Source organism: Rutilus rutilus (genome assembly GCF_951802725.1).
Source record: "Rutilus rutilus genome assembly, chromosome: 13".
Taxonomy (NCBI): Eukaryota; Metazoa; Chordata; class Actinopteri; order Cypriniformes; family Leuciscidae; genus Rutilus; species Rutilus rutilus.
This window is the reverse complement of record NC_140218.1, coordinates 3,103,862-3,131,755: the sequence shown is the minus strand read 5'-3', so window position 1 is coordinate 3,131,755 and position 27,894 is coordinate 3,103,862. Positions and strand designations below refer to the sequence as shown.

At 39.0% G+C, this 27,894-nt stretch overlaps 1 protein-coding gene across 2 annotated transcripts in view; it reads left to right on the top strand.

The window, feature by feature from the left end:
• The window catches only part of LOC311302525 (NLR family CARD domain-containing protein 3-like), a 150,222-nt gene that overhangs the window by 46,075 nt on the left and 76,253 nt on the right, over positions 1 to 27,894 (top strand). Inside the window, exons 1-6 of one of the 2 annotated variants that reach the window (XM_084428477.1) lie at positions 19,312 to 19,486; positions 19,925 to 20,021; positions 20,284 to 20,397; positions 24,868 to 24,993; positions 25,254 to 25,349; positions 25,540 to 27,264. The exons of the other annotated variant lie outside the window; for it this stretch is intronic. Coding sequence (XP_084284603.1) covers positions 19,972 to 20,021; positions 20,284 to 20,397; positions 24,868 to 24,993; positions 25,254 to 25,349; positions 25,540 to 27,264 — 2,111 coding nt within the window. The 5' untranslated portion in view covers positions 19,312 to 19,486; positions 19,925 to 19,971. Of the gene's footprint in view, positions 1 to 19,311; positions 19,487 to 19,924; positions 20,022 to 20,283; positions 20,398 to 24,867; positions 24,994 to 25,253; positions 25,350 to 25,539; positions 27,265 to 27,894 lie in introns of those variants that run through there. 2 annotated transcript variants of the gene reach the window in all.

Below are 27,894 nucleotides of genomic sequence, written 5' to 3'. Positions count from 1 at the left end.
TAAAAACCTATTTAAAAAAAAAAACTTTTAAAAATGTATATAACTTTAAAATATAGCATAAATACTGCACAAATGTAGAGTAAAAACATTAATAAACAGAGTAAAATTACATTTGTTAAAAAAAAAAAAAAACTATTATTCTGTTTCAAAATTGCATGTTATATTCTGGGGTCCCTGGAGACCCAAATACAACGAGTGTCGGCCAAAATGAAGATAATCAGAGGGTTAAAGCTAGGGTAGGTGATCCTGTTCAGAAACACTTTTTTTAATACTGGGTGAAATGGTCCTTCCATCCTGAGAGTAGTCAATACATTATGTGTTCAGAAAAATGAATGAAAACAATCAGACCTCTGTAGCAGCTGCAGGACAGTAAAAACTCTGACCAATCACTGCCACTCAGTCCGAGTGTAAAGAACCAATCAGATGCCTTCAGAGCCAGGAGGAGTGTCTTAGCAGTGTCAATCAAGTTCGCGTACGCGCTGATCGCCCCTCTCTTGCACAGCGCGTACCGTCATTCAAAATCAAGATTGCCGGTGTGCCGAGCAGCTGTGCTAATGGCGGACAAACAACCAAAACTGCCTATTTCTCGAGTGGAACCTGCTCATACAACAAAGACAGGTAAACGGAAAAAGACCGATGACGATAAACAAGCCCGTCGGAGCCCATTGACTCAGTGTTAAAACTCTAGCCGCATAACATACAGATAAAATGTCACGCACTGTGCAAAGCAACAATAACCTGCTAATTCACTGGCTTGTCATGTTGCTAAAATAATGTACTAGCAAACCTTATTTAGCATTACATATCGCTAGAATAATTATTTACATAGCCTACTGCAACGTTAGTTACCATTATACTATCTTACAAGCTATTTATAACTCATAGAAAGAGTGCAACGTTATAAAGTTACATTGCATGTATTGCATAATACGTAATGATTTGAGGACCAAGTTTGTGGTCAAAGTATGGGCAGGCCAGTCAATGTAAAGCATTTCGTCCCTACCAGTGAATGTGCCATAACTGTTTATCCGTCGTCATCGGTGACCCTGCATGTTTACTAGACTGCGCGTTCACGGCAGGCTCCGCTGTGGGGGGAACTTTACATAACAAAATACATGTTTAACAGCTAGTAGGCCTAACGTTATATGTTATGAATCTTACACGAAATTCATCTTCATCACAGTGCAACTAATGGAAATGGAAAAACGTGTATCAATGCAACCTGTTTTTAGCTTTGCCTTATAGTTATAACTAGCTCGTTAGCGAATCAAAAATATATGTATTTTAAACTTTACCAATATCGATATGATAGCTTGATAGTGAGTAGGCTACTAAAATACATCTTATTTGTCTATATTCATAATGATAAAGTTAGATTTTTTTATTACATGTGATTCTGACATGATGCTACATGCACTGCGCTCCTTCCTCTCCGCTCGTCTCGGGTAAATAATGCGTCTTCCAGCTCAGCGGTCGGAGTCGCGCGTTCATGTGTTTTGGGGGCGTGGCTTTGGAAGGACACCAGAAGGGAGGGGGTGGACTGAATGGAAATAATGAGCTGTCTTTAAAACAGTCGTTAGAGGTCTACATACACTCGATTTTTATACTTTCTTTTTCAGAATACTTACATTTTAATTATGTATTGATATATACATAAAGTCTAAACAAATTTTAAAATTAAGTTTTTTAGACCATTCTTACCTACCCCAGCTTTAAGGGATACAATTATTGATTACAGGGGGACTTTAAAGGGATAGTTCACTTTGAAATTAATTGTTGGTATGTTTTAGCTTACCTCAAGGGCATCCAAGATGTAGGTGTCTTTTTTTCCGCAGTAGTTTCAATTTTGATATTTTTAGGTCAAACCGTTCTTGTCTCTCAGTCAGATAATGCAGGTCTGTGGTCACTGTCTCAAAGAGCATGCACAGAGTCCAAATTAAAACAATTCCCCATCGTCCAAATTAAACAATTCCCCATCGTAAGTACACATTGATGGACGAAACGAGCGGTTTGTGTGAGAAGACGAACAGTATTTATATCGTTTTTAACTCTTGTACACAGCCACGTCCAAGTGAGCAGATGGAAGAACGGATGGTGGAGATGTGGCAACAGTATGAGTGCCTATTTAATGTCTCCTCAAAAGAGAACCACAACCGGAGCGACAAAGAGAAGAGCTGGGGAGAGATCGCTTCAGATTTGAACGTACCGGGTGAGTGTAAAAAGTTGCTAGCGCACTAGCTAGCAAATGTGAACATTAGATCTAGATCAATGATCATCTGCTACATTCAGGTCTAACAAAAGATGAATTGCACAGTTAGTTAGTTTGTTTGAATAATATTACTAATATTTAATGATATTAGTTCAGTTGAATTTAGAGAGGAAACACAGAGTATGTCAGTGTCAGTGTATATTTTCAGTGGAGGAGGTGAAAACAAGAGCAACAACATTACGGACACAATACACCAAGCTTCTCAAACCTAAACCGAGTGGGAGTGTGGAGAAAGGGCTCACTCATAAGCAGGCTTGGCTGTTGAGGAATCTGGAGTTCCTCAAAAAACATGTTGCCCAACGCCCCAGTGAGACCAGTGTAAGCAGAGCAGTATTATGGACAGGCATATTGTGTGCTTTAGTAATGGAGATATTTGCATAATTAGATATTAATTATCAGGAAATGTTCTAATCCTTTAAATTCTTGCACTGGCATAAAATTGTTTTTCAGCTTGATCAATCTGTCAAAGACTTGATTGACGGGCAGGACATGGATGACCCCACCAGCGATGAGGACATTATAAATACATCCGAGGCACCAGGTAAAATAACAATTGTAGATGTAAAGACTAATAAAATGCTGAAAAAGTGATTAGTAGACAGATTAGTTGTTTTGTCATTCAGGATGCCAGGTGTCCTATTTTATAAGTTTGCACAAAACAGATCAAGCAGTGACATTTTCATTACTGGTGTATCCAAAATGGTCAATGTTTATGATAATGTCTTTATTCAAATTATTTATTTTATTAATTATTCTTTACATATTATTATTCTTTTACATGTTATGGAGATATTTAATCATTTATAAATATTCTACTATATGCTCTGATATATTTCTAAATGCAAGATCTTTGGATTCTCTTCTGGGCTGTAATAACAATGTAATTTCTCTTACTTTAATTATCATCTCATTAACCACAGCACCACATCCCTCTACCCAAAGAAGGGGTGAAGAACTCACCACCTCTTTTCCCACTCCCAAATCGGGATCGAAACGTCACAAAGGGGATGCAGATTCTATCGAGCGACAGAAACTTAATTTGTTACAGCAAGTTACTTTTTCAAGCATGTCAATGACCTTTTCAAGAGCAGAGAAATCTGTACATTTCTGTCGTTGCTCGCACACTGTGGGAACGGGCACTGGAGCTGCACTAAAATCAATCTTGTTGACTGAAACTCTCTCATTTCGACTACCATGCCCTGTACTGGTGGCTTTGAAAGACAACTCTGACTGATAGTCGTTAAGCACAGCCTGTACTTCATGTGCTGACCACTTGTCAGTCGGTTTGGACCTGAAGGTTAGGGCTAAATCCTTACTCGGGCAGTGTCTGATAAACGTGCACCACTTCCACACTGGGCTTGTCAAGTGTTTTACCGTGCTCTCGAAGACATTCTGAAGCAACATCCGCTGCCTTGTTGAGTCTCAGCCAGTAGTCATACGGATTCTCATCCTCCTCAGGCAAGGTAGTGTAAAAATCAGCAAGCGGGACAGGCGAGTAATGATTACAACTGAAATGTTTGCGCAACAGGCTATAGACAGAGTTTGGACAGACAGTGGTGGCAGAATCACAGTTCCTGATCCAGAGTTTGACTACATCCTTTGCTTTACCACGCAGGTGCACAAGAATCTCTTCCACATGTTCGTCAGAATTCATGTTGCTCTTTTTAACAAATGTCCTCAACAGATCTTCCCATTCCTCAATTTCAATTGTGTCAGAACTATCCCCTCTGAATGAAGGTGGCTCCTTGACTGTTAATAGCCTTCGAATCGCCAGTTGTCTATTTGGCATGTCAATGTCCAAGCTAAAAGGACTAAGATGGGACATAATGTTGTCTGCTAACTGTTGGACAATTTGATGGACAATTGAACTCATTTGTCCTATATCAGGCACACCATGGTCAGCATTAGGTGTTGACGTGCTGAAATCTCTAGGCTTTTGATTGACGTTTGACTGCATGTCTGCTGCATCACAATCTCCCACAGTACACACCCCACTTGTAATGTCAGGTCTGCTATCACTATTCCCAGTATTGGGGCTGTCCATTGAAAAGGGAAGTGGTACACCTAAACCCCTCTGCCTCTGCTCTGCCTGGACTAGGACTGAAGTGGTCAGGCAAATATCTCCTGCTATTACTCATTATGAACGAAACAAATGTGCTGCAAGTTCACACACACATATAAACATAAACTCAATGTCAATGATCAGAGCGAAATGTCCCATAAACTGAAAAAGGATCGAGTGAAAGTGTCTCTTGAACACGAATGGCTGTGACCCAAGGACGAGCTGTTAAACTGATGACGGTGATTTCCATCAACTTGCTTGAAGACGCGACCCATAACAACACAGCGGCATCACAACTTCACGGCACCAGTGTGACGGTGTGGCCTGGGCCGTCTGCACAATGGAGACACAAACGTGGAAATAGGGGTTTCACTTCACAGAGAATAAATCAGTTCCACAGCATATCTCGTTATCTCTGCGGTTTATTTAAAACAGTACTCTTTCTTTTTAATCTTTTTCTTTTGCGTTGTGATCGTATGATGAGTACAAGTTTGCAGATTGACAATTATAAAACATTTTTAATCACAAATCAACTCATGAAAAACAGAACAATTCAATTAAATTCAATAGAAAGGGAAACACCCCCACCTAGTGGTGAACATGCACAATTCTACATGAATAAAGCAATTAATCCATAAAACACATTATAACAATATATTTTATACACATTACCTGCACAATGGAGATACAAACGTGGAAATAGGGGTTTCACTTCACAGAGAATAAATCAGTTCTACATAAAACACAAGACAATGCACAAATTAACTGCGGTTGTGCCTCGTAATACTTACAATGTCAAAATAACTCGATATAATATAACACACTCGACGCCAAACACACATCAAAATATGCCTTACAAGTTCATTGCAGGATAAATCTACAATAAAGGGGTTATTTATGTGTTTTGAACACTTTTAACTGGCAGGCGTCCAAAGAAAAAACGTAAGTTTATATAATCCTTTTTTTTTGTCCTAATCTTTCAATCAGAGATTTAATATTGTTTTAAATTGTCACGATGCTATCAAACATCGCCTCATAAACCACTTATGCTTGTGATTACAGGAGGATTGCCTTCGTCTGTCACTAGCCACTGTTTTTCCTGGATTTAACCATTCTGTTTTACTTTTTATTTCTTTGTGTGTGTGTGTGTGTGTGTGTGTGTGTGTGTCTGGGGGATCTGCTACACCGTTCTGTGATGACCTGGACCTGATGGAGTCCTGCTAGTGGAAGCTTGTTAATGTAAATGTTTGTTTTTTGTCTGTTTGGCAATCATCATACTCCAATATTCGGCCCATGGGCATTGTGTAATATCTCCTTTGGGGACAGTGTTTATTTTGCCATGTTCACTAGTGTGAAGTGTGAAATGCTGTGTTAGGTGTGTGTATGCACGGCCGATTTGGTTTGAAGTGTCTCTTGCAGTGTTTGAGTGTGTGTATGTGGACCGTATCTATTTATTTGACTTTATTCACTGTAGTCTAGGTATTGTTAGACTTTATATCCTGTAACTCATTCACAATGAGACTTTTATACACTGTGATTTATTTATTGTAGAATTGTTCACTGTTATCTACGGGGAACATTTGTCTGCTCTGATTGCCTATCAGTGTATCATGGTGTTTAGTGTTTAATACAATTATATTTGAGTACATCAGTCCCATTTCTGTTCCTTCATTGGACACAACCTGCCTGAATAGTGTAAAGGGGAGCGCTGTTTGGATTTTCTAGGTTAGATATTCAAATTGCGTGCGTTTGAGCGCCGCCTAGGGGTCACACATAGAACATCACTTTTTATTTAAAGCGACTGAATTGTTTGGGTTTGGCAGTTATTTCCAGAAAGCTATCAAACCCCTATAGAGAGGATGTCCCAGCTCTGGAAGATGATCAAGGGGGACTTCTGGCAGATCTGAGATAGGTAGAGGGATCAGACAAGGGTGTCCCATCTCCCCATTTTGGTTTTTGTTAGCAACGCAAATAATGGCCCTTCACATTAAAAAAGGACATTTTCAAGGAATTACAGCATTAGGGAAAACATTGAAGTTGTGTCAGTTTGCAGATGACACTGCTTTATTTCTGAAAGATAGGAATGAAATCATTAAAGCAGTGAAATGCATAAAATAATTGTCAGATGTATCAGGGCTAGGAATGAATATGAATAAATCTGTTTCCTCTTAAAGAATTTAGTTTAACTCATTTCTATAATATTCCAATTGTAAATCAAGTAACATATCTGGGAGTTGTTATATGTAAAGATGAAAATCTGCGTAACAATTTAAACTTCAATCCAATGATTAACAAAACTAGTGAGAGGTTTAATGCGGTTACAAAGGGATCTGTCAATTCAGGGACGGGTACTTCTGTCAAAAGCTGAAGGAATCTCCAGATCAGTCTATGTGTCTATCATTGGATATTCCCCCTAAAGTTACCAAACAATTGGAAAAAATGCCTTTTGATTTTATATGGAAAAACAAGCCACATTATTTGAGGAAAGAAATGTTATGCAACCCCAAAGATCATGGAGGTTTAGAGGTTTTGAGTTATGACGCTTTGAACAATGTATTTAAAATGAATCGGCTTATTCAGTATTTAAAAAATAAAGACAGTATCTGGAATTCCTTTCCTAACTCTCTATTTAAACAATTGGACGACCTCTCATTTTCACTGAAGTGTAATTATTCAATTGAAAAAATAGCCAAATTTAATAAACAGGCTCTCATGGCATGGACACGGGCCTACAAACATAACTTTTCACCAGGAGATATTATATTTGGAACAACAAAGACATCCTTTACAAAAATAAATCTCTCTTTTTTGATTACTGGTTTGAAAACAATATTATATTAGTTAGTCAGCTTTTGAATAATGATGGAAATTTATTAACATATAGAGAATTTTTGAATAAATTTAAAATACCAGTTAGACCTAAAGACTACAGAAGCGTATTGCGTTCACTTGAGGAAAAAAAATCTACTGTTTTTCTGAATTAACGAGTTCATTATCTCAGAATTACGAGATAATTTTTCATGAATAAAAAGTTTTTGCTCTGTTTTTCTGAATTAATGACTTAATTATCTCAAAATTATACAATTATCCAAAAACTATTTTGGTCTAAACAATGAGGAGATGAAGCTTACTTTAGCCACGGCACTTCAAGGTCAGCAGGAGTCGCCATCCTCCTAAGTAACTTCAAAGGTCATATTGTGTCCCATATGGCAGATGAATTTGCTCACTGGCTGATTCTTATCATAAACATAGATGGTCTGAAATTCATCTTAGTCAACATTTATCGATATAACATCAGTAGAGAAAACCGAAACTTGAACTTGAACAAATTGGTTTACATTTAGACAATCTCAAATGAACACACTCAACTGATAACATCATCATTGGAGGCGATCTAAACCTAGTTCATGATTTTTTTAATTTTATTATAAATATCCTTGCAGATACTCTGCCAGTCATCCAAACACCATATTCACAAACTTTTGCGAAAAACAAAATTTGGTTGATACTTGGAAACACTTAAATCCAGAAATATCTAAATACTCCTGGTTTAGCTCAAGCCACAATTATAAATCCAGAATTGATCACTGGTTAATTGCAAATCATTTGCTATTTTATAATATCAGCTCTGATATTTCTTCTGCACCACTAACAGATCATAGTGTTATTTTACTACAGATCAAACCCAATGACAACAATGTCCACTCACACACATATTGGAAGTTCAATTCCAGTCTGCTCAAAAATAATGACTACTGCCAAAAAATCTAATTATTAATTAAAGAAAATGCCAATTCTGAGGAGCTCACAACTGCTACCAAAAAGTGGGAATTCCTAAAATATAAAATACGCCAATTTACCATCTCATTCAGTAAAATAATTTAAAAAGACAGTGAAAAACAAGAAGTAGACATTATTAATCAGTTCAATATGTACTGCAATAGGCCAAACCCAACTGAAGACGATAGACAGAAGATATTAAACCTCCAACCAAAACTAGATGAAGTTCACAGTCGTAAGGCTCAAGGGGGCTTTATTAGATCCAGAGCTAGTGGATAGAGGAGGGGGAAACAATTCAGCGTATTTCTGTGGTCTTGAAAAAAGAAGACAGGAAAAAAATAGCATCAGATCCCTGATGGTTGATAATAATGAAGTCACAGATGAAAAATTGATCTCTTCAGAAATCTGGAAATTCTATAGCCACCTCTATAGCTCTACATTTTCTAGCGTGGACTGTCAAAAAAACATATTCCAAAAATAGAGGATGGCCTCAAACAAACATGTGATAATCAAATAACAATTCCAGAACTTGACGCAGTAATTGGTCGCCTCTCTCTTAACAAAGCCCCCGGATCCGACGGTCTCACAGGTGACTTTTACAGACATTTGGGTAGATTTAAGAGACCTGCTGCTACAAGTCTTTACCCAAATATTTGAAACATGTGTGCTTGCACCAACAATGAGACATGGAGTTATCGTCTCAATTCCAAAACCTGGGAAAGATCCCAGAATTATAGATAACAGAAGACCCATTACACTCAGAAATTCAGACTACAAACTCCTAACTTACATCTTTGCTTCTCGTCTTCAAACAGGGATTTCAGATCTTATTGCAGATACACAGTCAGGGCTCTTAAAAGGAAGGTCAATACATAATAATATAAGATTGGTAATGGACATCATTGAGTGTAGAAGCCAAATAGAGGATGATGGTTTCCTTCTCTTTCTAGACTTCTATAAAGCATTTGAGCATCCATTTATTCTTTCGCCGCTCGAACACTTTGGCTTTGGAATTAAATTTAGAAAATGGGTTGGTGGATTATATCGAGATATTAATATCTGTGTCCTATTATCTAGTGGTACCACCAATGTTCCCTCTAATTTTTTTCAGCACTGAGCAAATTTTTTTTTTTTTGAGCGCACATTTCAGTACTGTGAGCAATTCGCAACCACACGACCTGCCGAAAATGACCACGAGCCTGCGTTAGCCATAGGGGATTCAAAGAAATGACAGCAAATGCATCAATATGTCTACAAGGTTGATATTTATTCAATATCCTTTATAATGGTTGGACTTTGGGAACATTTTAAAGATGGTGTTTTACCAGTCAGTTTAAGTCAAGTCAAGTATATTTGTATAGCGCTTTTCACAATACAAATTGTATTAAGGCAGCTTCACAGTATTAAATTAAAATAATACAACAAAGTTTGTTTCTAGTGGAATTTATTGATTGATAAAAATAAATTAATATTCCCAAAATATCCCCAACTTATGGGGATATTTAAGTTTAAGTTCAAGTTACAGTTTTTATTTCACTTTTAGATGCAATACATTTTAATTTAATCATTAAAAAAAGTACCTGTATGTAAGCAGAACAGTGTTGATTTTTGTTGTTACAATGTTTAAAGTGTCTGACAACAATAAATATTCTTCTTATAAATAAAACTGCCTAGTTTTTGAGCTGTGCATAACTGTAGCTGAATACTATGCTACTGTATTTTAATATTGGCCATTATGTGAGCTTGGAGAGCCAAATATTTTCTGAGGTGGTAACTTACTTGGTGTAAAAAGTTTGAGAACCACTGGCCTAAAGGATATGTATGCGTAGGCTACCGTAAAACTTCAAATAATAGCCCGGGCTTTTATTTTCCCCAATCGCCGAACTGCACCGGCTTGTAGGGTAGAGTGGGGGAAAACGCCCCCCTGGGGTAAACCGCCCCCCACCTGTTTTTCCCAAAATAATCACTAAAAGTAGTCAAGATACATTTTTACTGTTGCTATGCACTACGTTGATAACGGGGATATACAAATCTCTACGGAGAAGCTGACACCAGCGACACATTTGAAGAGAAGAGGATTACATGGTAAATGCTATAATTTTCAGATATTAGTAAATAAGTGTTTAAGAGAATATTGTTCTGCAGGATATCGCAGTGATGTATGATAAATGAATAGTGAAGTCTGTAGTTTGAGATCATATATTATTTATAAGGAATATAATTATATTTTAAAAATTAAACATTTTTTAAAAAACTCATAGCTTGTGGGGTAAAATGCCCCCTACGCTGAGGGGTAAAACGCCCCCCCTGGGGGCATAGTTTCTCTATCATAATTACTATAATAAAATATTTCTGTCTATCAAATCCTTTGTTTTACACTTAATGCAGTATAACTAGGTGGTAAAATCTAAATATTTGAACAAAACATGAAAAAATTACCTCAAGTGAGCATTAACTAGCTAGCTTGCTAGCACAGTTAGCTCACTGATGGAAGGTAGTTAAATTTGGCTATTTTGGACATTGCTGAAATAAATATTAATATATATACATGTTGATACATTACTTGCCTTTTACCTTTAGAGATTAAAAACTATTGTCTGTTAATTTTGCTGTTGATCTATGAAGCAAACTGGTTGGTAAGAAAGGGGGCATTTTACCCCACCTTGGAGGGCGTTTTACCCCACCGCTGGGGCAAAACGCCCCCTTTGTACAAAAATATTTTCAGTGAAAATACTAATTAATTATGAAGGCTGAGCAATTTTAATATTTGGTGAATAACTCCTGCCATAGTCACTCAAAACCGGGATGGCAATTCTAGTCACATTTATGTTTTGTTTCACTGTAATGTCACATTTTCCTTAAGGGGGGCGTTTTCCCCCACTCTACCCTACTTGAGACAGGCGTCTATATGAGACAGGCCTTTAATTTAGTGAAACTTCACCCTGTGCTGCAATATACATTTAGTTTGACATTCATCTACAGAAATCAGCTGGTTGAATGGAAACTGCTGATGTTATCGGATTTCCAGGTGATATTCTCAATTCATTCAGTAAACGGACGCTCTGAGGTAAAGTGAATTCAGACTGCAGACTTAGCAACGATTGTATTTGTACAGTACAATCATATAGCCTAGTACAGACATGATCTTAATTCCACAATGTCCTTAAACATAACTATTGCTGGCCATAAACTGACAAAGTGCGCGTCCGGTGCGGTCTGCGATACCTCGAGTTGTCATGGACGCGACGCGCGCTTCTCGTCCGGTGTACGATACCTCGAATAGTCATGGACGCGACGCGGCGCTTCTAGTCCGGTGTGTGATACCTCGAGTTGTCATAGACGCGACGCGACGCGGCGCTAACTCTCTCTGCCTGCCTTAAAGGCCAATTTATACTTCTGCGTCGAGGGTACGCCGTAGTGTACGTCGTAGGCTACGCACGTAGGTGACGCCGTCGTGAGCATTTATACTTCTGCGTTATGTCTGCGTTGCTCTGCAGTTGCACCGCCGAAACGCTAGTTGGCGGGGGTGGGTTTTAATGTTCCACTGTGTTTAGATTCCTCGCGGGTGTTTTGAGTTTAGGCTACTACAACAAGCAATGGCGACTGAAAGAGAGCGGATCATGTTGGAGTTGGAGCTTATTGAGGTTGAAAAACAGTTAAATTTAGTGAAATTACTCAAATTAAAAGGCAGAAACGAGAGAAGGCGTCGGAGGAGATGGTACGTGCGACCCGTGAACCTGATGAGGCAGAAGGAGGGTGAATTTTCTGTGCTTGTCCGGCCACTGAGAGACATGGACGAGGAAATGCACTTCAGATATTTCCGAATGTCTGCAGGTAGATTCGACGATTTAGTTCGTCGTGTGCAGCCATTTATCGTACATCAGTGTACGCACAGTATGCCTGTAGACATTACGCAGAGACTGGCAATCACCCTTCGAGTTTTAGCTTCAGGTGGAAGCCAACAGGCTGTAGCAGCTAGCTACAAACTGTCGTCCAGCACAGTGTCTTCCATAGTCGCCGAGGTATGTAAAGCTTTGTGGAAAGCACTGCAGCCAGAGTTTCTTCCCTGCCCTTCAGTCGCCCAATGGGAAACTATTGCTGCCGATTTTTGGCGACTGTGGAACTTTCCGAACTGTGTTGGCAGCGTAGACGGAAAGCATGTCAACATAAAAGCACCACCGCACGCAGGTAGCGACTACTACAACTACAAGGGTGCACACTCCATTGTTCTGATGGCTACCTGTGACGCCAGATATCGCTTCACCATGGTGGATGTGGGGGGATACGGACGGGAAAGTGACGGTGGTGTCTTCAAGGAGAGCCGATTTGGTTCTAGGCTTCTTGAACACAAACTGAACCTGCCCCCACCAGTCAATCTGCCTGGAACAGGAGTCAAAATCCCACATGTGATCATTGGTGATGCTGCATTTCCCCTACACAACAACCTCATGCGTCCCTTTCCAGGTATGTCACAGACAAGATTTATTTAATGTAATAGTACTTCATGTATGTGTATATATGGTGGTGAATTCAGGTTGAGTGGGACACTTTTTGCCATTGAGATAACTTGGAAAAAGTGTCCCAATCAACCTGAATTTTATATATATATATATATATATATATATATATATATATATATATATATATATATATATTCATTCCTGATCACAGCTACATTGACACTCAATGATTGCCTATCAATTAATACTGTTTTATTTTTCTACATAGGGATGAACCTACCAATGGATAAACAGACCTACAATTACCGTCACTCCAGAGCCAGACGCGTGATTGAGAATGCATTTGGCATTTTGGTTGCAAGGTGGCGAATCCTTGGACGACCTCTAGAATGTCTGCCAGACAAAGCAGTTGATATTGTGAAAGCTTGTTCTGTTTTACACAACTTCCTGGCCTACACAGATGAGGTCAGCACACCTGTTAGCAGATACATCCCTGCTAATTTCACAGACACTGACACTACAGGGTCACCTCAGCTCGGGGAGTGGCGCAGAGTGGTGTCAGGGGACACAAATCTTTTGGAACCACTAGATCCACGTCACCTTTCAAGGGCCCGCTCCACCAGAGCTGCAGTTGGTGTACGGAATGACCTGACGGCCTTCTTTCAGTCACCCCACGGAATTGTGCCATGGCAGAACAACATAGTGTGTCGTGGTCAACTTGGTCAGTAAATTGTACTGGTGTAAAATATATACACCAATAAATGACATGCAACCATGTAAATAAAGACCAGTTTTAACTGTTCACGTTGTTTCTTCTTTAATTACAGTAACCTGCACAATACAATGTGCAAACTATGTATAAAATAATGTAACATGTAAAGGTGCAATGGTCTAGAATTGTTTATATTAAATATAGATGCAAAAGAGCAAACTATACACAAATAAATACTGTTATTGATCTTAATTTGCTGTAACCTGAACCATACAATATGCATACAGCAGGAAATGACATAATTGGTTTCAAACTATATATACAAATAGGTTAAAATATGTAAAAGTGCAATGTATAAAGGTGCAATGGTCTAGAATTGTAGATTAAAAATAGATGCTAAAGAGCAAACACACACAAATGGGTAAACTATACATTAATCTTTATTTGCAGTAACCTGCACAAAACAATGTGCAAACAGCAGGAACAGGAAATTTTTTGTATGCAAACTATATACACAAACGGGCATACTATGTACAAGTTAGTACAAAGTATTAAGGTGCAATGATACACTATTAACAATAAAAATGCACGAGAAAACTGTACACAAAAGCTATAACTATATAGTATAACCTGCACAAATAGGTGCAAACAGACAAAATTATTAAAAAACAAAATGCTAAAGTGCATACTATTTACAAAAATGTGCAAACAATAAAACCTGCACAAATAAGTGCAAACAAGCAAAATATGAATAAATGCAAAAGTGCAAACTATATACACAAATGTGCTAACAGACAACTTACTAAAAGATGCAAAAGTGCAAACTATATAAAGATAGTGCACAGAATTAAAAGGTGCAATGTTGTAGAAGTAGGCACAATTGTTTATTTTTTCTGCTGCCACTCAAACAGGACCTTGGACACATCAAACATTGCCTGCGCCCTGTGCTCCTCCGGCACCCTTCGCAGCATGTCGGCAACAGTGTGCCCAAACCGGTCGCTCTCGTCATTTCCATGACTCAGTCTCTGTTGCAGCTCGACCCGCCGTTCCTCCAACTGAGCCTCCAACCTAGCAACTTGCATTTGGACCCAGTCCTCTTGTTCCTTCCTCTTCCTTTTCTGTGCCATCCTTGGACTGGGGGACTGAAGAGATGTCTGGGGGGACTGAGATGTCTGGGGGGACTGAAGCGATGTCTGGGGGGACTGAAGCGGGCTGGGGGGACTGAAGAGATGTCTGGGGGGACTGAAGAGATGGCTGGGGGGACTGAAGAGATGGCTGGGGGGACTGAAGAGATGGCTGGGGGGACTGAAGAGATGGCTGGGGGGACTGAAGAGATGGCTGGGGGGACTGAGATGTCTGGGGGGACTGAAGAGATGGCTGGGGGGACTGAAGAGATGGCTGGGGGGACTGAAGAGATGGCTGGGGGGACTGAGATGTCTGGGGGGACTGAAGCGATGTCTGGGGGGACTGAAGCGATGTCTGGGGGGGCTGAAGAGATGGCTGGGGGGACTGAAGAGATGGCTGGGGGGACTGAAGAGATGTCTGGGGGGGCTGAAGCGATGTCTGGGGGGACTGAAGCGATGTCTGGGGGGACTGAAGAGATGGCTGGGGGGACTGAAGAGATGGCTGGGGGGACTGAAGAGATGTCTGGGGGGACTGAAGAGATGGCTGGGGGGACTGAAGAGATGGCTGGGGGGACTGAAGCGATGTCTGGGGGGACTGAAGAGATGGCTGGGGGGACTGAAGAGATGGCTGGGGGGACTGAAGCGATGTCTGGGGGGACTGAAGCGATGTCTGGGGGGACTGAAGAGATGGCTGGGGGGACTGAAGAGATGGCTGGGGGGACTGAAGAGATGTCTGGGGGGACTGAAGAGATGGCTGGGGGGACTGAAGCGATGTCTGGGGGGACTGAAGCGATGTCTGGGGGGACTGAAGAGATGTCTGGGGGGACTGAAGAGATGGCTGGGGGGACTGAAGAGATGTCTGGGGGGACTGAAGAGATGTCTGGGGGGACTGAAGAGATGGCTGGGGGGACTGAAGAGATGGCTGGGGGGACTGAAGAGATGGCTGGGGGGACTGAGATGGCTGGGGGGACTGAAGCGATGTCTGGGGGGACTGAAGCGATGTCTGGGGGGACTGAAGCGATGTCTGGGGGGGCTGAAGAGATGGCTGGGGGGACTGAAGCGATGTCTGGGGGGACTGAAGCGATGTCTGGGGGGGCTGAAGAGATGTCTGGGGGGGCTGAAGAGATGGCTGGGGGGACTGAAGAGATGTCTGGGGGGACTGAAGAGATGGCTGGGGGGACTGAAGAGATGGCTGGGGGGACGGTGGACATGCTAGTTGGTCGTTATTGGCTGAAGGTCTCACAACAGCCGAACCATTGGAGTTTGAGCTTGAATCGCTCCCATCCTGCGATTATGAAAGAAATAGCAAATAGTGTAAGTTAGTCTTTTATATATAAAAGCTGATGCATCCAGTGTTAATTCACAGATAAACAGAGCTATGAATACTGCATATTCCTACATTGCAAATGCTACGTTGTTGCGTTTGTATTATCTGCAAGCCCAATATAATTACAATATATTACATATAATATAAATACAATATAATTAAAACCCATTACACATGCTTTTTGTTTCCCAGGTATATTATTTTTGCACTAATCAATAACGTTACGGCGTGGTAGCATTGCTAGTTAAGTTAGCTAACCTAAAAACAACAGAGGTTCATAAAGGACGTGCATTATTTACCTTATCGTCAAAGTTTGACTCCGTAAGCCGGTGTTTCACATGAGGTGCCAGCCAAGACAGGAATAAATAAAACGCTGGGACTTTTTTCCCTCCTGGATCCCCGCTCCTTGTGGCGAGCTTTTTACGGAGGCGAACGTACTTGTCTCGACAGTTCTTCCATCTCTTCATACAATCCGCTACATCCAAACCGACGTTGGAGGAAATCTCTCTCCACGAATTCGCTGCCATCTGGCAGTCTTTGTATTCTGCAGAAGATGAGTCATACAGATGGCTGTATTTCCGCACTTCTTCAACTAATCGCTCGGTCACTTGGTCCATTTCCATTTTCTTCACTGAACTTTCACCTGAACTTCTGAATTTAAAAATGGCGGGCGGTGCAGAAGAACACGCCGGAAATGCGTAGCCGGAAATGCGATGCTACCAAGCCGACCAATCACAGATCTTGCGGTCCGCGTCGCCGCGACGCGTAGTTACATTTTTGAGGAGGTGCGCGTCAGGGTACGGCGAAGGGTACGACGTATGGTACACGTCAATGCGTATGCTACGCCGTACCTTCTACGCGCACCCGACGCAGAAGTATAAATTGGCCTTTAGAGGGAACATTGGGTACCACCCCAAGCTTCAAGATTAATGTGGGTATTCCTCAAGGTTGCCCCATCTCACCATACCTGTTCATCTTAGCCACAGAAATGCTAGCAATCTATATTAAAAACTGTAATGATATTAAAAACCTTAATGTACTTGGCACAGAAATAATAATCAGCCAACTAGCGGACGACACAACAATATTCTTAAAAGATAGATACCAAATTTCAACAACTATTGCCAAAATTGAAAAATTCTCAAAAGCCTCAGGTCTAACATTACACTTACAACACTTCACTGAAAAACATCTGTAATATCCCTATTAAATCAGAAATCAAATACCTGGGGATTTACCTCTCCAAGGACCAAAAACAAAGCCAGCTTCTGAATGTAGAAAATACAATTAAAGAATGCAAATCAAGACTAAATATATGGCTACAGAGGGACCAATCGACACTAGGCCGAGTTTACCTAACTAAGATGAATGTTTATCCAGATGTTTTTGCCCAGCCTATTCCAGTGCCACTCCAAACAACACTGATTACATCTATCAACCAAATCAACCTGAACTTCATTTGGAGAAACAGACCACATTATATGAAGAAAAGCAATATGGCTAAAGACACAAAGGATGGAGGACTAAAAGTTATTGATTTTGACTGCCTTAATGGAACCTTAAAAATAAACTGGTTAAAATCTTGGATCAAACACAGCAACTCCTTTTGGTATTGTATTCCAAGACCTTATTCAAGAGAATTGGAGGATTAGAATTTCTTCTTAGAGCGGACTTTAGTGTTAACAAATTACCTATATCATTGTCAGAGTTTCACTGATAAATACTCTTGTACTGGAAAATGTTATACGTGCATAACTTCTCACGCCACACATCTGTACTCTGGAACAACAGATATATTTTGCACAGCAACACATCTCTGTTCTTTGAGGATTGGTGTGGGAGAAATATATGGTCCATAGCCGACTTAATGGATACCGACGGACAGTTGTTAAATTATGAACAATTTTGCATCAAACATAATTTCAAACCCTTAAAATCAGACTTTACTAAATTACATAAAGCACTAGCCCAATAATTTGTCCTTCTAACAAGAAACATTTTGGCATATTATCCGATACAACCACAATTGGCCCCACTATCAATTCAAGGGATCTTTGTTCTGGATAAAAAAATGCACTAACCACTTTATTAGAAATTGTTTTATTGATTATATTTACCCTAAAAGGCCAAATAAAAATAACATCCTACAAAAATGTGATAAATATTCAATCACTAAATTAAGAACAATGTATCTAACACTCCCTATACCTCCTTAAGTGAAAGAAACACACTTCAAAGTAATGAACAACATTTACCCCTCTAAAGAATTACTGAGACGTCGCTTTGGTAAAGATGATAATACATGTGCATTCTGTGAAAATGATGTCGAAACTACGGACCATGTGTTTTTCTCATGTAACGTGATACAGATATTTTGGTGTGATATACATAAACGGGTTAAGCAACAGATGTCTTCATTCCCAAACTCTATCTCCAGTGACGCCATAACATTTGGACTGATATTGCAAAGCAAGGGTGATGAGCTCTGGACTAATACAACTGTGTGTCTAGCTAAATTCTTCATTCACAAATGTAGAATTGTGAAATCATCTCCCAAATTTGTTGTTTTTAAAATGAATTTAAACTGTATATGAAATCCTTAAAAACTCTGAAAGGTCCTAAAGCACAAAAATATATAATACCCTAAAACACGTCCCAACTGAGATTAATAGCTGAACAATGACTGAATTCTCCCCTTATGTTATGTTATAATTTCTTACGTTTTTTTTTTCTATTTAAATTTGTTTATATGAATGTTTCTTTTCCTTTTATAAATCATCCTTATTTTTGTTACTAAGACTACATATATATTTCCTGTTTGTATTAAGAGCTGCTCCCTCTGGCTATATCTTCTCTGTATCCTATTCTGAAGAAACGGATTTTATAAAACTTAAATTGATATTTTCAATAAAAAAAATAAAAAAGGACGAAAGGTGACCAGGCCCGGACATGTATAGGCTATTTTGTTTTAGTTTATGCAGCAGTCGTCCGTGAGGGGCTGCCAAATTTCGTATTGTTGTTTGTTTATTTTTGGATTAAAGTTTATTCTGAAAAAAAAAAAAAAAAAAAGCTTCACTTCTCACCAATGGAAGAGAGCGAAGGGGCGTCCATATTTTTTTTACAGTCTGTTTTTATTTTTTTATTGAACAATTATTCATGTATAAACAATATGGTAATATTAATAAATCTTTACAAAAAAAAACATACAAGACAGGTGCATGAAAGAACCACAAATACACACAACAACAAAAAATAAATAAATAAAATTAAGGGGCTAAGGTTTTTCTTTTAAATCATATTCTTCTCTGGTGGAAAAAATAAGTTTTTCTTTTTTATCACTTTGAGGGCTTTTGTATAAGAAACAAATTCACCATGAAATGCACAGAACATTGGTTTCATCTTTAGATATTTTGATTTGTGAACATAAAATTTTCCAAGCATGAGGATATTTTTTACAGTCTATGGTTGACACGGTCAAAATCACGCGTTTCGTTTAAAGACTTTTGACCTCGATAGCCTGCCATACTCTGTTTACGTCTCTCTCTCTCTCTCTCTCTCTCTCTCTCTCTCTCTCGTCACACATACAAAGTGAAAGTAAGTTTTCGCCATTTTAAGCAGGAGAAATGCGAAATACGACACGGAAAAAACAACATCAAACTGTTTATCAGCCATTATAAAGGGATTGAAGTGTAGTTTTATGATGTTAAAGCTGGAGGATTTGAGATCCTGTATCTTGTAAAAGTTTGATCAAGGTGAGTGTTCATGTGTGACTTTCTCATATTAATATGAATCCCTGGACGACAATTTACGTGATTGTTTGATATGAAACCTTAAATAAAGGTTTGTAATTTTTCACTTCAATGTTTCCTTTGTGTTTCGTGATGTTTGTGATTCTCCAGAAGTTTAGCTTATGTGTAAACACACATAGGCCAATTCATACAAACGTCAACAAACACGGTTTTTATTTTTTATTTTTTTAATCGGATCAGTGTGTGTCGATGTGGGTCGGGGTTTGTTTTCTTTTTCACCCGAACATCAACGGTCGACTTGTGTGTGTGAAAAGGCCCTGTGAGCTTGAGTTAACGCAGTCACATGATCCTTTTCTCACACACTCCAGATATGTTCAGCTAAATTATGAAGGTTGTTTAATTTAATCATTTAATTTAGTGTGTGAATGTTTCTTCATTCAGAGTCAGTGGAGGAGATCAAACTCATCAGATTCTCCTGCAGCTTCATCATGGCTGATTCACAAGGATCCAGAGATGGAGATTGTTCTCCAGGATGCAGGTACTTTCAACAAACATTACATTACCATTACCTCCACCCCTCGCCACACACACACACACACAAACACACACACACAAACACACACAGATCAAAAGACAGTTACAGAAAAAATATGATTTTTTTGCCTGTTTTTTTTTTTTTTTTTTAACTAAAATGAAATATTCAGTAAAAAGATAATTGTTTCCTCAAAGTACTTTTTGATGCAGGATAAATGTATTCACAGTAATCTAAAGGATTAAACTGAATCTGTTCTCTGTTCCAGTTCAGTCCAGCAGAAGAGCTCAAACCCAGAGTCCAGCTGTGTGTCTATGAAGAGTAACTGGTCTATGGATCCGCCAATAATGTTTAAGAGTGGAGACAAACGGCCTGATCTCAGGTATATCATCTCTATAAAAGATGTGCTTATAGTTCGACACTTTTGAATTAGAATCATCATTTTTCTCAGTCAGTCAGTCTAATACTAGCAATGACATCAAGTAAATGTAAGCTGAGATCTTTTCCACCTTTATATAATGGAGTAGGTGCAGGGGCGGCGCTAGGGCTGGGCTAAGGGGGCTTAAGCCCCGAATGTTTTTAGTAAAGCCCCAAATATTTTGTTACCTTGTCTTTCTCATAGAGCAAAACAATTAATCAGAAAAACAAATGTGAATAAGATTACAGCAGCTGCGATTAACATGAAAAGTGCATATTACAGTTTTATTTATATTTTTCCCTTTGCATTAAAGATACTTACGACGTGCGTTTGCAGCGTTGAGCATTGTAGCCAATCACAGACATGTCTGTTGAACGCATCGGCCAATCAGAGGCGTTTAAATGAGTCGCTGTGCTGAAGATTTTGTTTTGTGCTAGCTCACCGAGTTCTACACTTTTGCATAGATATTATTATTATTATTGGCAATAAACTTAAGATGCAAATAAGAGATTCACTGCAATGTATTTGATATTCTTGATGCTGCTCTGATGCGCTCCATTACGCACCGCTCTGTTTGTTGTTAGGATGACTAAAAGTTCAGCGGTCTAGCTCATCAGTGTTAAAATGATTAAATAAGTGAACGAATGCCTGGTAAAATGTAAGTCGAAAACATTTAATATTTGACTGTTTTACAGTAGAAATGTTCAACGACCGACAGTATCCGGTGACGCAAATTACTCAACTTTTTAAATTTTTGTATAAAATTTTGCCTTTTTGAATTGAAAATATGCTATAATTTCCTTGATACATTTAGAGAGAATGCATGCATAATTAAAAATAAAATATTATTTGCAAATAGTTACAATTATTTCACTAATACAATAAGCCTTTCTTTTTCTTTATTCCCTTAAATCGCTTTTATAGTTAATTAATTCCTTTAAATAAAAATACCCAATTTTAGGTTGGGCTAAAGCCCCGAATATCCACTGACCTTAGAACCGCCCCTGAGTAGGTGTAAAACTGAGTGGATTTTTAACTGCTGGTTCAGGGCCCGTATTTATCAAGCTTCTCCAAGTGTCATTTTAGTCTTAAAGGGTTAGTTCACCCAAAAATGAAAATTCTGTCATTAATTACTCTCCCTCATGTCGTTCCAAACCCGTAAGACTTTTGTTCATCTTCAGAACACAAATGAAGATATTTTTGATGAAACCTGAGAGCTTTCTGTCCCTCCACTGACTGCAACGTCATTGCAACTTTCAAGGCCCAGAAAGGTAGTAAAAACATTGTTAAAATAGTCCATGTGACTCCAGTGGTTGGTTTGATTCGTGGTTCATCATTGGTTGTTCGTTTAACGTTCGTTCTCAAGGTAGAAAAATCAACGGCTTAAACGATGGCTCTTAGAAAGGCTCTTTTATTTTAGCAAACTGCCATAAACCCTTTTCAGACTGTGTGCAGCTGAACCAAGAAAAGCTTAAGATTGCATGGAGCTGATTAGCATGAATGGCAGAAGAAAAAGACTGCAATTAAAAAGCAAAACAAGAGAAAATTATTTTAATGCAAGCAATAAAAAAACTGCACACATCAGCTGTGGAATAAAAGAAAAGAAATACACGATTAACTAGATTAAGGCATACTCCTGTCTTAATGTAAACCCTGTCCACCACCCACAAAGCTTTCACAAAGTTATTCTTGCCACTGTAACGTATGGCTTCCTAAAGACAAGTTTACGGGTAAATAAATAAATAATAATAACAAAATTAATCCGGTCTCAACATTAAGCCTTTTCATCTGATTGTCCTCAGTTCGGTCATTCACTTGTCCGAGTAAAAACATTTGTTTGTCCAGGAAAAAAAAAATATTCTGATAAATTATAAATAATTATATGTAATTTATTCTGAATCAATATTCTCATCACTGTTCAGTCAGCTTTGACATATATAAATCGGCATATTCATGATATTTTAACCTTTATAAAGGGCATTTTTCCCTCATCCCTAATCGATTCCCTAATCGCTTATTTCCCTAATCGCTTCCCTAATGCGTCATCTTTCATTTACAATTCTTAAATTTCATAGAATAATAAGATGCTAAAGGGATGTTACCAATCAAATTAAACTGCATTAAATAATGTAATGAGATTATTTTAAATATTTTTTGAATATACAATTAAGAAATTTTGGAAAGAATGAAACTTTTAAACACGAAACTATACCGCCAGTAGGAGGCGGCAGGAGACCGAGTCATTGAGTCATTTACTCAAACGATTCATTCAAACGTAGGGCCCTATAAAATCCGTTTTATTTTTTCCCAAAATCCGTTTTTCCATTTTAATTTTTGCAAAATCCGTTTTTTCCATTTTAATTTAGTGGGAATTCAGTTTTTTTTTTTTTTACCCTTTACTGTTATTTTAGTCGTAAAAAGTGTTTTTAATGTTAATGATTAAAATGTACACAAATAAAAAGGAATGACCTTAAATGTATTGAGGTACATGGTGGCTTTAATAGCGTTATCATTGTACTTCTTGTTCTTCACATGGCTTTTGGATAACAGGTGGTCAGTGCATGTATTTTTGCGCTTCCAGTCAACGGAATGTTGACAACTTACAAAACTTACACAACAAGAGTTCGCTTGACATAAAAGCCACGTGGGAACTGCTCGGCTCGGTACTGAGGGCTTAGTTAGGCCGGCGACACACTGGCTGCGTGGTGTTTCTGGTGCGTGTCAGCTGCGTGGCGTTTGCGTGGCTTTTTCCATGTCTTTACACACCAGAAACGTGTCTGACGCTGCACTGTTGCTGATAGGTGACATATGATAAGCCTCATTGGTGATATATTTGACATATGGGGAGAGAGTTGTGGAAGGCCTATTCATGTTAAACATAAATATATAGCAACAAAGACAACGTCGGCAGTGTTGACAGCAAAATAGGCTATAGAATATTTCGTTCAGTATTGACAGGTGCAGTATTTGAAAATCGATAATATTTTTTTAAATAACATTTATATTTGCATTTGTCAAAACCTAGAGACTTTCAAACATCAAAATGACATTTATTAATATGTATTCGTGTCAAAATGACTAAACACCACACAAAAACAGAATTTTATTTCAAATATGTAAACTTTCGCGCAATAACACTTTAACACTAGATTCCGCGTTAATTTGCCAATTCCACGATCGTGGAAATTCTAGGGCCCTACAAACGGCTGATTCATTCAGGAATTCATCATGTCAGAACAGAACGCTAATGAAATGTTTACCCGGCAAAGCTTTAAAGCACGAGCAAATAATGAACTATTGTGATTGCGAATAAGTGCAGAGTCCTGTGAGTGTAACTCTAGCGCTGCGTTAACATGTGATGTGAGTTTTACAGTATTGGGACTGAGCGCCAGAACTGCAGCTGATAGAATGTGATACTACCATATTTCTTCAAAAGCAGATCGTGGAGACATTAAATCATCCACCATCAAAAATCGTGATATCGCATAAGCTCAAGTATAAAACGACTGTTATCATGTCTGAAAACAAACACAAGTAACGGAGTTTACAAAACTGTATCGCACGCATTTATTCATCGCACAGACCAATCTTTCCGTAACTGTACAGCCCTGCAATGAGTATCACAATGTATTCTTTTGAAAATTATTTATTGAATGATTATTAGTGTTGAATGTAAACTCCTCTTAGGAATGTCACCATTCAATGGGAATTTATCTGAGCATATTCTTAAATAAGGAAATCTATTCAGTGATTGGTCCATGCCTATGTCATCATCCAAAATCCCGTTTGTGGCACAGCAAAGTGTTGTGAATCATCTCTAAGACGGACACTTAAGATTTAGTCCTACACTTCACTTAAATTACGACTGAGATGCTTGATAACTAACTTCTAAGCACAGCTTTGAGCCAAGAGTTGTTTTACTCTTAAGTCCATTCTTAGCAGTGTTCTTGTGAGTAATTCTCAGAGGCTTGATAAATACGGGTTCAGATTTGTTGAAAGCTTCACAGTGTCTGGTCAGAGCAGTGATGTTTCACAGCAAGAGTAGCGTTACTAGAGTACAGTAAGGTGGTTTATCTTTAAAGCTCAGCTAAACATTGGTCTCTTTAGTCGGTCGAGCCTTCGTCCTCCATTGTGCCTTTGAGAAGAGTCATGTGATCATGGTTGATGTTCATCTGAGTTGAATCATTCTATAATTCTATAGTTGATTTCAATTTGTTTGCTTTGAATTCCTAATTCCTAATATTACCGGTTTTCTCAGTCGCTTTGGTACAATTGTTGAATCATGCTTAACATTTTTAAACCAGTGAGTTAATTTCTCAAAATAATTGTAATCAAAGTTTGAAACACAGTGCAAAACAGTTACAGACATTAAAGCAAAAGTACACAACATTTATGTGGTCTTTTATAAGTCTGTATTCTTTATATTTTACTTAGTTTTAAACCCAGTTCAGTCCAGCAGAAGAGATTAAAACCAGAGTCCAGCTGTGTGTCTATGAAGAGTAACTGCTCTATAGATCCGCCACTAAACTTTAAGAGTGGAGACAAACAGCCTGATCTCAGGTATATCATTTCTATAAAAGATGTGCTTATTGTATTTTATTTGTATGAAATTGTTATTAATATACAGCAGTTTAATGAGTTACAATCTTGCTGGTTTCGGTTTATTAATGATCATCATTGTGCTCTTGTGTAAAGCTCTATGTGTTGTATTGTTAATACATTCACACACTGTAAAAGCTGTTGGTCTGTTACTCAGTTAATGACACAATTACATCAATATCAGTGTGTCTGATTCTTTACCCTCTTCATTCTGATTTAAGGTCAACTCTTCCATCCAGACCAGTTAAAAACAAAACTGTGTCCAAGCCTGTGATTCGACCACAAGACTTTAATGAAAGCATGTTTCCTGGTTTCAGGTAAAATTCAGGACTTTGTTGTTGTTTAATTTTAGGTGCTGCAATTCACATCACACATCACTCACACACACGATTAATGATTTACACATTTCAGAAACCTAATGATGTTCTGTGTCCCATAAATAGTGTTGTAATTTATGGCTATTTACTTCTCTGACTTGTGTAATAATGTGGTATTTTAATCTTACAGCCATGACTCTAATCCTGCTGAAGTCCTCAACACATTGAGATCAAATCTGAGACAGAAGTTTGAGTGTTTGTATGAGGGAATATCAAAGCAGGGAAACCCAACACTCCTGAATGAGATCTACACAGAGCTCTACATCACAGAGAGTGGAAGTGGAGAGATCAATAATGAGCATGAGGTGAGACAGATCGAGACACAGTCCAGGAGAGCAGAAACAGAGGACACACCGATCAAATGCAGTGACATCTTTAGACCTTTACCTGGACAAGACAAACCCATCAGAACTGTGCTGACAAAGGGAGTCGCTGGCATTGGGAAAACAGTCTCTGTGCAGAAGCTCATCCTGGACTGGGCTGAAGGGAAAGAGAATCAGGACGTCCAGCTCATATTTCCACTCGCTTTCAGAGAGCTCAACTTGATGAAGGACAAAACACTCAGTCTTTCAGATCTTCTTCATCTCTTTTTCCCCGAAACTAAAGAAATGGACATATCCAGTGATGAGTATAAAGTGTTGTTCATCTTTGATGGTCTGGATGAGTGTCGTCTGTCTCTGAACTTTCAGAGCGATGTGAGGTTGTGTGATATATCTGAATCAGCCTCAGTGGACGAGCTGCTGAAGAACCTCATTGAGGGGAATCTGCTTCCCTCGTCTCTCATCTGGATCACCTCCAGACCAGCAGCAGCGGATCTCGTCCCCTCTGAGTGTGTCCATCGAGTGACAGAGGTACGAGGCTTCAGTGACACACAGAAGCAGGAATACTTCAGGAAGAGAATCAGTGATGAGAGTCTGGCCGACAGGATCATCTCACACCTGAAGTCCTCAAGGAGCCTCTTTATTATGTGCCACATCCCAGTGTTCTGCTGGATCTCAGCCACTGTTCTAGAGGAGATGTTGAGGGAAGCAGAGAGAGGAGAGATTCCCAAGACTCTCACTCAGATGTACACACACTTCCTGCTCATTCAGACCAACATCAAACATGAGAAGGACTATGAGAAGAAAGTGAAAGATGAAGACATGATTGTCAAACTGGGGAAACTGGCTTATCTGCAGCTTGTGGAAGGCAACCTGATCTTCTATGAGGAAGACCTGAGCGAGTGTGGCATTGATGAGGCAGAAGCATCAGTTTACTCAGGATTGTGCACTCAGATCTTCAGAGAGGAGTTGGGCTTGTGTCAGGGGAAAGTCTTCAGCTTTGTTCATCTGAGCATTCAGGAACATCTAGCAGCTCTATATGTGCATCTCTCCTTTATCATCAATAACATCAATGTGTTTGACCAGATTACCAGACCAGCTAATGGAGGCAGAGTTTCCCTATCGGATCTCCATCAGAGAGCTGTGGATGAGGCTTTACACAGTAAAAATGGGCATCTGGACCTTTTCCTTCGTTTCCTTCTGGGTCTGTCAGTGAAGTCTAACCAGAGTCTCTTACAAGAGCTGAAGACACAGACAGCAAACAGCTCTCACAACAATAAGAGAACAGTTGACTATATTAAAGAAAAGATCAGTGAGAATCCCTCTCCAGATAAATACATCAATCTGTTTCACTGTCTGAATGAACTGGGTGATCTTTCTCTAGTGAACGAAGCTAAACCTCATACGTCTGGAGGATTACGTGCTGTGAAACTCTCCTCGTCTCAGTGGTCAGCTTTAGTGTTTGTGTTGTTGTCCTCAGAGGAGACACTGCAGAGGTTTAACCTGAGGAACTTTATTGGAGCCAGAGATGATCGGTAAGTAACACTGAGTGCAATCATTACAGTCTAAAACATTATGAACAAAGAGAAACTCAGAGATCAGAGGTGTTTAAATCACGGGGCACAGACTGATTTCTGGGATATTGTAGATCATTTGCGTGTGTTCCTCAAACCGTGGCTGTGTCCTAGTAAGACTGCATATCTCGACTGCCACGTCATCAAGCGCCTCTGAAGGCCGTCTCAGTTTGAAGGATGTTTTGAAGACAGACTTCATTTTGTGTCTTTAATTCAGCTCATTCTGAAGGATGCATCAAGTATATCCTTCGTGTTCTTCAATCTCCCACAATCCTTTGCACACATTCTAATTAATGTAAAAGAACTGATGGAAAACGAGTCGGCACTGAGTTTATCTGAGTTCATTATGAAATGTAAGACACAGATAATATATTCGGAGATGAAGGCATACATGTTATCTTTTGTTTCTGTGTAAATGAATCACTGAACACTAAACTGACAATAATGTAAGACACTGGGAGACACAGACGGCTGTCAGTCACTGTATTGCATTCATAAAAAAGCCAGTTAATATAAAGATATTTAATAGGAAGAATTTTTCCTAAATGAAGTTTTAATATTATTATTATACAAGAGAAGTATTAAGAAAAT